This window comes from Pygocentrus nattereri, chromosome 19, assembly GCF_015220715.1.
Source record: "Pygocentrus nattereri isolate fPygNat1 chromosome 19, fPygNat1.pri, whole genome shotgun sequence".
Lineage (NCBI taxonomy): Eukaryota > Metazoa > Chordata > Actinopteri > Characiformes > Serrasalmidae > Pygocentrus > Pygocentrus nattereri.
The window spans coordinates 26,617,347-26,628,839 of record NC_051229.1 but is presented as its reverse complement, the minus strand read 5'-3'; the positions used below and the strand labels follow the sequence as shown (position 1 = coordinate 26,628,839).

General features: G+C 37.0%; 2 protein-coding genes across 2 annotated transcripts; one reads left to right on the top strand and one right to left on the bottom strand.

Moving 5' to 3' along the window:
* Positions 1-2,448: 2,448 nt before the first annotated feature.
* LOC119261585 lies at positions 2,449-7,834 on the bottom strand. Its single transcript, XM_037530902.1, has 8 exons — positions 6,993-7,834; positions 6,373-6,497; positions 5,342-5,761; positions 4,676-4,904; positions 4,342-4,601; positions 4,096-4,243; positions 3,668-3,777; positions 2,449-3,302 (listed from the first exon to the last, which is right to left on the bottom strand). The coding sequence occupies exons 1-8, from the start codon at positions 7,039-7,041 to the stop codon at positions 2,991-2,993; spliced, it is 1,653 nt and encodes a 550-aa protein (XP_037386799.1). The 5' UTR covers positions 7,042-7,834; the 3' UTR covers positions 2,449-2,990.
* On the top strand, positions 7,631-11,165 carry LOC119261634. The gene is made up of 4 exons (XM_037531253.1): positions 7,631-8,161; positions 8,612-8,713; positions 9,059-10,249; positions 11,154-11,165. The coding sequence occupies exons 1-4, from the start codon at positions 7,631-7,633 to the stop codon at positions 11,163-11,165; spliced, it is 1,836 nt and encodes a 611-aa protein (XP_037387150.1).
* Positions 11,166-11,493: the final 328 nt, after the last annotated feature.

The window sequence follows — 11,493 nt, the reverse complement described above, 5'->3', positions numbered from 1 at the left end:
ATGCCTCAACAATTAAGTATAATATCATATTTTTTAGTATGTACTTTGTCCACTCTTTGCTTTTATCACAGTTCTTATTCTTTTCAGGAGGCTTGCTTTCAGTTTTTCATAGACATTTACACAGATATTTTTCAAACCTCCAAAGTTCAGTCTTAGAACTTGGTTGCACATTCTGGTTCCCAAATTCAAAATAATCCACCCTGATTCCATTCCATAATTATTCCTGTTGGAAGAAACAAAGTGAACAATGACACAATTAATGCTTCCAAAAATATCTACATCCAGTTTTTCCCACCATTATGATTGGGAAGTTGGGAAAATTGAACCCTTGTAGTAGTGCATAGCAGTCCCAGAATTTTCCATCACTGGTCCAATCAGAACAACCGCCTAGTCAACCACCTAAAAGCAACAAGTAAACACAGCACTGACTAAAACAAAACTGTGTGGTAAATATTGAAAAAACTGAGCTGAACTTGATATTGCTAGTTTTATGACCCATTATGACTTTGGTAACACAAAAGGATACTACTTGATTGCTGGATGGATTTGCCAACATATAAAACACATTTGATATGAGGCATCTTTGCCCTATGAATACCTTCCTGTCTATATTACATTTTTTTTTAAGTTAACACCATGCACTGAAAAAAAAGTGGCATTGCATCAAATTTAGTCTTTTAGTTTAACAATAAGTGTGTTGATGTAATATTTAATTCATGTGATAGTGATGGATAGGATTAGTTATGTACAGGGAAAAACTAATGTACCACATTTTATGTCATTTTACATTTTATTATTATTTTTTTCCTAACAGTGTGCCGTCACAATATGATATCAGGGTCTAGCCTGGCCATCCCATTCTAAAAGCTTTAGCTACTCCCCTGCTTTCTGCAGAGCAGCTCCGACACACATGCCACTAATTCTTTCTGTCTGTCTCTCTCTCTCTCATACACACACCCACACACCTACACACACACACATACACACACACACACACACACACACACCTACACACATACACACACACACACACACACACACACACACACTAACATAAGTGTGGTCTGTAAGCAATTACTGTGCTTTCTTTGCTTCGTTTCCTGCCTTTGGTCCCATTTTTGTAAAGCTGCTTTGTGACAACATCAGTTGTAAAAAGCGCTATATAAATAAATTTGATTTGATTTGATTTGATTTTAAATCAATAAAATATTTCACCTTTTCTTATCTGGGCCATAAACTCCAGGCTGAAATGGAGCCTATATCTGGCAAGGAAACACCAGGCTTTTAACAGACAGAACAAATAAACTGGGCTTGGATCTGAACGTAGTCTGACTAATATAAACAAAGTTTAAGAAATGATGTGTTAGGAAGAAACAAACAAATAAACATCAATCGTTTTGTTTTGCTCACCAACACATGCTCAAACAGCCAGTATGTTTAAGACTTGATTATTCGGTTATTTATTAAGAAATTATTGTAAGTGTAAGTGCATTACCTTTGCTAAGACATGAGCTTATATATACTGTATATGCAGACAAAAGATCACAAGAAAGAACAATGAAAAACCATAGTGTAGTGCCTCTTTTATACTAAGACTGGCTGACTTATTCAATAATTACTATCAATTAATTAGTAACTGAAATGAATTTTTCAGTAACTATTGTCGATTATTCAATAACTATTTTAAATGATGTAGTATGAAGGTCTACGAAGCAAATTTCTGTCTGTAGATGTCTATAAGGTCTGTAGATCTGAAGTACTGACCAATATACAGACCCTTACAGATAAAGGGACTAAGAAGAGGTGCAGGAAAAAACACATTAAAGGCAAAGGACTACTAACCGTGTGTACGTGGAGTCTAAACTGAATGTGAAGCAAAAAAAAAGAAAGTAGGCACTTTTATTATCTACACCTTCTCACCTTCCCTACTGAACTTATTTCCTGCTTACTCCCTTCTGCGACCTACTGCCACTGCACTACACCTACACAGCCACACAGGGGCACTACACTGCAAAAAATCAGTGTCAAAAAATAAGAAAAATAAAAACAAAATAAGAAAAAAAATCTTGAATCAAGCAAAATTATCTGCCAGTATAGTGAGAAAATTTAGCTTGTTAAGAATTCTTGAAACAAGAAAAAAAATCTTGCAGTGTAAATTATCTTGTAATCTCAAAAAACAGTAAAAATTAACTAATATAAGACATTATGACTAGATTTAAGCAAGACCCGCTTGATCAAACATCATAAAAATGATCTATAAAATGCCAAAACTAGCATATTAATCTTGTTTTGAGAATTTTCACAAAACCTCATTTGGTCACAAAAATCTTAAAATTAGAATCCTTTATTAATTTATTTTTTTCTAATTTAAGACTGTAATTCTTATAATAAGACACATGCAGTAATATTGTACTCTAAATGAAGAACAGTAAAAACAACCACATCCAGTATGGTCAATCTTTTTTTATTAATTCCAGAGACATGAAATATGTACTTACAAAAATAGTTCCAATGAGGCTACATAGAATTTAACAAGTGTGCAGTATGGTGGTGGTAACTCAACCTCATTTTAAAACTTACAACAAAAGACACATGTCTCTTTTGGCTTAGATAAACAAAAGAACACCATGTTTGTTATGGTGTTTTATTTTTAACAATTAAACTTCTCTGAGAAAGAGCATTTTTATGAACTAAGATACCTAACGCAGCTTTGTTATTTAAACACAAACGTAGTAAACAACCAGCTCTATTATTTACACATCAAACATCTTAAACAATCAGAACTGATTTTTCCTCAACCAAAGTCTGCCATGCACCACATACCACCACTAATAGCAAAAATATGGATAAACCCAATTACATTTTTTCATCTCAATTGTTTGACTGACCAAATAATGATGTATGTAATACAAATCAAATCACATTATCAGTAGGGGTGTAACAAATACCCGTAATGATAGCAACTGCTGCATGGCCATAGGGTACTTTCTCTACTCCCCAATGAACTTTTTCCACTCTGACAAAGTTTTTTTGTAGGATGAAGTTGCATCCCGATCATGAATGGCATCCTGCAGAACTTCTGTCTGAAGTATTGACAGGAGTGTTGCAATGCACTTTGGATAAGTCAGATGAAATGCGTAGTAGTACGCTAAAAGATAGAGCACACCTGTGTCTATGTTTTCTTTTGGAAAAGTTGTCACAGGTGTAGACCCAATGGCCAGCATGCAGTTGTTATCACAAACGATCAGAACTGGACTGAAGACTGGTCTTCTCTGAAGGTAGGTGGTTGGGTTTTCTGTGGGCTGTAACAAAGAAAATCAATATGAGTATAGAATATGCTGTCTGAAACATTCATTTAAATCAAAGTTATAATCTAAATTTGGTTTCTAATGATTATGAAGTTTAGAATACAAACTGCAATCAAACTACTTTCAAGGAGAAATCTGGAACCTGATGATGAAAATAAAAATTGAAATGGAATGGTGAATTCACCGTTACACAGGATAGAGCACACAACCTTGGCCCTCCACACAAGGGTTCATTGCACTACTCATGCAAGGCAAGTTTTATTATATCATTTGCAGACCACAAACAAAAGTATTCCAAAAGGCATTCACAATCTCCTAATTTTGTCTTAGATAAATTTCACATACAAGGCATTTCTTACCTCAAGAACATGCACCATCGCCTCACTTGCATGTCCCAACTTCTTGGGTAGGGCCACAGGTGAAGGGAACATCTCAGGCAGAGCCTTCATCATGGCTACAGAGCGTGTCACTGTTCCAGACATAAATAGATTAATTATTTAATATACTTTTTTGTGTTGACCATTTGATTACCATTATTTGTGTTTAAATCAGTGTGATAGGGTAGTGTGTAGTCTGTATTAATGAATTTACAAATTAATGTTCACACATTTTGTTTTAAACATCAAGCTCAGGTCTAGCTAGAGGACCTCCAATATGTTCTGGAGTAGCACAACACCATTCTGGATCTGTTTCAATTCACAGCACCCAATATGAAGATCTGCAGCCCCTGATGTCTAAGCTTAAGTGTATAAGCAGCTGTTTAAAAAAATCCTGAAAAGTTTCTAACCTTTGTCCTGTGTTGTTGGCGGTCCCAGAACCTTTTTAAATACCCCATAGAACTGAGCTTTGCTATTAAAGCTCTCCCAGCGGGTCTTCAGGTCAGAAATAAAGTCAGGGTTAGATCTGTCAAGAATACGGCGAAGTTCGTCCATAACCTGGTGCAAATAAACGAGAACACACAACCATACAAAAAGATTTAACACATGTTCAAGTTCTAGTTAGGGGCGTACAAGAAATAAATACATTTGCTTACATGATCTACTTCTCTGAAACAGGGGTATGCTTGTAGTATGTTAGCTGGCCTGTCCTGGTCTCTCAAGGTGTCAGAGTTGATAAAGGCTCTACGAGCATCAAACTCAAGGTCAAGCAGCTGAGCAACTGCCTCCTTGTTAGGTTTCGGCCTTTTATACATCTCTTGCAGGGTATGGTAATGTCTTGCTTGACTTTGCTGACTTTCAGTGCCAGAATGGACTCCTAGATCTTCAGTAGCTTCTCCTCTCTGGTCAACAATTTCTGTTTAAAAACAAAGCAGTCAGTTTTTTACAAATATAATCTATAATAAAAGAATCACAATAAATCACACTTACCAGCAGGTGAATTCATGCCATCCAAAGATGATGCGCTGCTTCTTGTTCTGTCTAAGAGTACAGTTGATGCCGTGCTTCCTGGTGACTCGGAGACTGATGTGCTTGAATCATCTGAACACTCCAAATTCAGTCGTCTTCGTTTCCTCTGTCTTTGTGGTGTAGGTCCCTGACGCTTTTTTGGTGTCTTTATGTTGTGGAGTCTTTTCAGTAATTGCTTAAAAAGCAATTCCTGTATGTGAAAGACATTAAAGTAATGCACTCATTTAATTTCACAATTTACAACTAAATATTTAGACTGCACATTTTGTTTTACTATGGGGTCATTTTTGTAAACCATGTATTCTAGATCCTAACTAGTGCAAATTGTGTAAAAAAAAACTCTACAATTAATAAATAATTTAGCCAGCATGAGGCTGATTTCATGAAAACAGAATTAAATGAGATTAAATTACACATATTTTTACAGTACTGCCCAGCACTAAATCAAAATATGAAATATTTTACCTGCCGGAAAGTATGCAGACATTTATACATTATACTATATTTACAAAAATATAAGTTCAGTTTTCATGATCTATCATGGATGGTGTACTGTGTTTTTCATCAGTGAAACTTTACAGTGTGATATTAATGAAAAGTTGGTTCACAAATGGAACAAACACTTACCCAAGGGTGTCTGCAGTTCACAGAGTTATCACGAAGCATTGGATAATACTCCACAAGCCGCTTTGCCATAGCCTGGAAATCATTTTTGGATGGATACATAAATTCAGTAGTAGTTGCTCTGATGATGGACACCATGTTGGTCACCGTGTTCCTCACTAATCGGCAGCGAAGTTCTTTTGAAAGAGTGCATCCACCTTCTTGGCCAACAAGCTGCATTTCAAAATACTGCTTTCTAATATGTTCCAGCTCACTGTCAGTATACACAACATACTCAGGGTTGGGTAGCTGCCAGGTTCTCGGAGTCTCTTGCACATCAGGAGACCGAGGAGTTTCTGAAACACAAGGGTTGACTTGTACAGTGGCCAGCCCTCTGCCATTCGAACCATTCTCTTGATTGGGGGATGCTGCCTGCTGCCCCTGCTGAAGAACATTAAGCTAATATTACAATTCATAAACTGAAACACTTGGCTGGTAATCACAAATTTAACATGCAATTTTAACTACAACAGTTTTCATATTGATCATTTTGCAGTTTTATACTGAAGCCATTAGCATTTATGCTAGCGGATTTTTAAGCCTTGGGCTATTGTTTTGGATGCTGGCTGGTAACTTAGCAACCAGCTAAAACACTGGTGGCGTGCTGCAGTGGGCGGTAACAAGCCGTGACGCAGTTGCTCTCTAGCTAAAGCGTCTCAATAATGTGATTTATGAGGAGAGATGTCAGATAGAACGCTGCTACTTAAGCAGCTGCCTACGTAGTCAGTGCCTACTTACACAGCTCACTAGGTTTTGAGACACACCCATATATATATATATATATATATATATATATATATATATATATATATATATATATATATGTATATATGTATATATATATATACACACATATAGATCTGTATATAGTGATGAATCAATTAAAAGAAGATTATTTATTAAAATTTATTTAAATTAGTTGTTAAAACTGACTGAATGCGGATCGTGAATGTGCATTCAAACGTGAGTGACTTGTGACTTAAATTACTCTGTACCTCTTGATCTGTGTGAAACAGGTTCCATATGGCTTTTCTCCTAAGAAAATGTTCAGGTCCAGGAAAAAGATCACGTATGTCTTCACGGGACAGGGTTGGTAACAAGGCTTCACTGATGTTTGCAGCTAAAAAAAAAAAAAAAAAAAAAAATATATATATATATATATATATATATATATATATATATATATATATATATATGCAAATACTTTTAACTTATCATTCACTTTCCCTGAACATTATTTGTACATTTCTAGTACTTGCAGTGCTACACAAAGCATGTCAACAGATAAAAAAAATAATAAATCAACTAACAAAGGCTTACACTGTCCAGGGGTCATGTATAAGCCTAATTCCCATGTTTTCTCTTTTGTGGTCTTAATATAATTATTTTTGACACATTCTATAAATTATACTATATAAATGCATCAGTGTTTAATTCATAATAATTGTGAGACAGGAAAACAATAATCATGCAAAAATAAGCTTACTGTAAGAATCAGTAAGAAACATATGATATAACCTACACACCTGCTCAACTCTGAATATGAAACAGTTATTTTTCACCACAATTTACACGAAGGGGCAGCAGCACATGCTTAACTTAAATGATATTTTACCTTGTAAGGTAGCCGCTGATACTGCGTCCAGTTTTTCCATAACGGACATCTGAGGGAGTGGGTTCCAGATATGTAGCTTAGTTAGCTAGCTAAGGTCTCCAAGGGTGTCCCAGCAAAAGTCAGATATCTTACTTTTAGCTAGCTCACAAAGGCAGCAGGGCTTACAAGGAGATTTGATATTAGTGAGCAAGGTTCATCTTCAGGCTAACGGTACACAGAAAAAAACTTTAGTTAGCTAACTGCTAGCCAATCCAGATAGCTAGCGGTGAGCTAACAGTGCAGCTCCATTCTCCAGTCTGTTAACAGCCGTTCCCGCTTTTCTCGGAGGAAGAAGGGCGCTACTCGAACCGCAGTACTACGTCTGTAGTGTCTACATCCGCTGTTCAAATAATGGGCTATAAAATTTATTAAAAATTACTAACAAACTTTGAAATTTAAGACAATTACAATAGTCTTACATCCTAAACACCTTATTTTGAGTTGTATATATTTAAAGCATTACCAACTTCAAATGATTTACAGCGTACCACCCTTTCCTATTGATGTAACCTTCCGCCACTACAACGATCCTTTTCGCGGTCTGCTGTGGGGTCGAGGCCTCGGTTAGGGCTGTTATGAGGGTGTCTTTACACAGTAAAATGATTTGGCGTTGTTTCATCTGCTGCCTTTTTGTGGCAGTGACATTAAGAGCATTGCTGAACCACATCAATACGGTACACAGCCGTAGTCCGAATTTCCGTGTCATCTGCGGCATTGACGGCTGCACTCAGGAATACAGAGTGTACAACTCTTTTTACTACCACGTCAAACGGAGCCATGCCTCGCATCTCCTCAGCCGCAAGTGTATGAGGCCCAGTGGAGACCGAACGGCGGGTAAAGCCGCGGAGGACAGTGCAGGGCCGTGTACAGCCAGATATGTTCCAATGCAACCGAGAGAAAGATGTTTGGAGAATTTTGATGTACCTAGCATTCAGTCAGCACTAGAGGCACACGAACCCACTACAGCAAGCACACCAACAGGTGTTGTTAGTGATGTTGGCTGCTCCACCACCGAAAATGCCCGAGGTCACGCCGCTCCAGCTCCGGATGGCGCTCCGCCAGCTTCTACTGAAGACACAGCGCTTACAGCCCAGGCGGAACAGGATGAAGTACTACCCGAATCTACACAAGTAAGTTACCTATAAAGTGTTTCAGCTAGCAGAGTATCTGTGCAGCTTATCTGTTAATTCTGTCCAAGTAAAAAAAAAAAAACAAACAAAAAAACAACCTTCGCCCGTAAGTTTCAGCTGTCTGTACCAGTCTGTCCTCTTTTACTAATGAGTCGATTAATATTGAATCGATTCTTCAAATGAGTCGGTGTCGATTCGACCAATGACTGCATGTTGACGTGGAATCGACTCGTTGTTCTTTCAGATAAGTTCACTCAGGTGCTTATCTGACGGTGCGTGGGATGCGCGCAACAGAGTTTAATCACTGCTATATCATTTAATATTTTTTCGTTGTTCAAGTGAAGTGGATTTAACTGCCGTATTCAGCATATATACTCGTGAAATGGTTAATATGTTGATATCATAATATTGATTAAATATTAAAGATGAGATGTCTCTTTTTATCTCTAGCTAGGAGAAAGTGCTATACATGAAGAGACTAATGTGGATCTACTGAAGAAACATGCCACTGCCTTTGTGCTCTCTGCTAAAGAGAAACACCGTTTATCACAGGTAAGTTAATGTGTTGTAACTATATACTGTACATAAACACTGCAACTGGCTCTTGTCAGTCCGTTACTGTTAATGTGATATAATTATGCAGTAATAAGTGTGAAAAGATGTGTGTTTAAGCTATTAGGTTCACTGAATTAATGATTGCTATTATATTGAAAGTTACCAACCAAATTTGGTATTTTTTGAACCAACTAAATTATGTTGTGTATTTAATGTCAAGCATTACATATACATAATGAAGCAACCATACAGTTAAATTATGGACTGACTGATACAGATACTGCACAATTTGAATAATTTCAGATGCTGATAATGAATAAGGCATTTTTGTTTTTCCCCCAGAGTGCAGTCAATGATATTGTAGCTGGAGTGCAGAACTACCAAGCTTCACTGCTGGACAGTTTGAAAAATCAGATGGCACGGGTATTCCAGAGACATTCAGAAGTTACAGATCAGCTGCTTAGTGAGTCAATGGACATTTTTGATAGTTTTGAAGACCCATTTGCCAGAGTTTCCACTACATATATGCAGGACTCAACCGTCAAGGAGCTGTTTGGAGTAGTGGAAGCACAAGAAATTGAGATTGCCCGGTCTGCATGCTATAAAGGACAAGGACCCTCTCGTGCTCTTGCTATTAGATCTGAGTGCATTTACTACATACCTTTGATCAAAAGTTTGGAACAATTACTTTCACATCCTGTGGTTCTATCAATGTTTGACAAAGGTGTAGAGACATGTAGGGCTGGATTTTTAAAGGACATCATTGATGGTGATATTTTGAAATCACATCCATTGTTCTCTGTTAGACCCAATGCCCTACAGCTGATACTGTATACTGACGAAATAGAACTGTGTAATCCTCTGGGGTCACATGCCTCAAAAAACAAACTTCTAATGGTGTACTATACTTTAGGGAATATACATCCTAAATATAGGTCTAAGCTGGCTGCTATCCGTCTACTTGCTATTGCAAAAGCAACGGATATTGCTCAGTGTAGCGTTGATGTGATACTGAATAGAATACTGGAAGATCTGATTTTGCTGTACAATGGTGTGAGAATCAAAACAGTGGCGGATGAGAGAGTTGTATATGGAGCATTAGTCTCATTTTGCGGTGACACCTTGGCTCAGCATGAGGTTACAGGGTTTAAAGAGGGAGTTGGATTTTCATTCTGTAAATGCAGACACTGCGAGTGCAGTTTTGAAGACATGCAGCTTTACTTTGATGAGGACAGCTTTGTTCAACGGACATTAGGTTGGCACATCAGACAATGTAATGAAATTGAGAGGGCCCCTACTGATTTTTTAAGAAACAGTTTGAAAACCACATATGGAATTAACAGGAAAAGCAAATTAGTAGATTTTCCATCATTTGATCTAATTAAGCAAACTCCGCAAGATATCATGCATGTAATACTTGAGGGAGTAGCACCACTTGAAATAAAAAGTGTGTTGAAACATCTGGTCCTGTTAGGACAGCTTGACCTAGACACATTCAATAGCGCTGTACTAGGATACCCGTACTCTTTTGATGTCAGAGACAAACCATCTCCTATAAATGTTACAACACTGTCATCAAATGACAACAAATTGAAGCAATCTTCTGGTCAAATGCTTGTCCTCCTCAAGATTTTACCATTTGTATTGGACAATTGTGAAAGAAGTGCATACATTCAAGCCCTTACTGAATTAATACAGATAGTACAAATTTTGTTCGCACCAGTAATTTCTCTTGCAACCATATCAAACCTCAAAACACTTATCAAGCAGCACTTAGTTAACATGAAGCAATTGTTTCCTGAGAACAATATAACGCCAAAACAGCATTATCTGGTGCACATTCCAGCACAGATTAAAGCTTTAGGTCCAAACACTGCTTTTTCAAACAGTGGTCATCAAAATTAAATTTCAAGAACGTATGCAAGTCTCTGGTAAAGCACAACCAGATGTATGAAAGCTGTCAAAATGTCAGCAGCATGGAACACCCAATTTTTTCAAAAGAGGCGGTAATGGGTCCAGTGTCTGGTGTGACAGATGCACAATATGTACAGGGTAAACTGAAGGATTTTTTGGGTGTAGAAAAGGTGCACCATATTGTGTCTGTAAAATGGCTCGAGCTGAACGGCAATAAGTTTGTCTGCCAGAAGTCAGTGATTATTATTAATGAAGTAGAAGGTTCCCCTGTATTTGGACTTATAAAAAACATATTCATTGCAGATTCTTTATTGTATTGCTTTGAATGTCAAGTGTATGACACTGTAGCTTTCAACCGTGATTTTCTTTGCTATGAAATTGAAGTACCAAATCTTGCTCAAGCTACTGAGTTTGTTGATGCTGATAAGATTGTTGACTACACATCTTATTACGCCATTGGCTTTAAGAACCACACTTACATTCCTCTGAAATATTATCTCTGTGATGTGATTGGCATACACAGATACACTACTGAATGCAAGTAAGTTATGAGAAAAAAACAAGTGAGTTTTTGAAAAAAAATAACTATTCTGTTCTGTTGCATTATTTATTTCATCCAGTTTTTCATTACATAAAGAATGTATGTATGTGCTTTTGTATAAAGGGATACAATGTAGGGTTGTCGGGCCCAAAAATACAGTTTACATTTTTAATTTATTGTTTACACGTGAAGATTGGTGTCAGACAGTGGTTTATTTAGTGTTGTGTTTAATCCCAGACCACTGTATAGCAGTGTTGTACTCGTGTTAGATCCCACTGCTAGGACAGCATAAAAACCTTACTTTATACATATGATGTGTTTT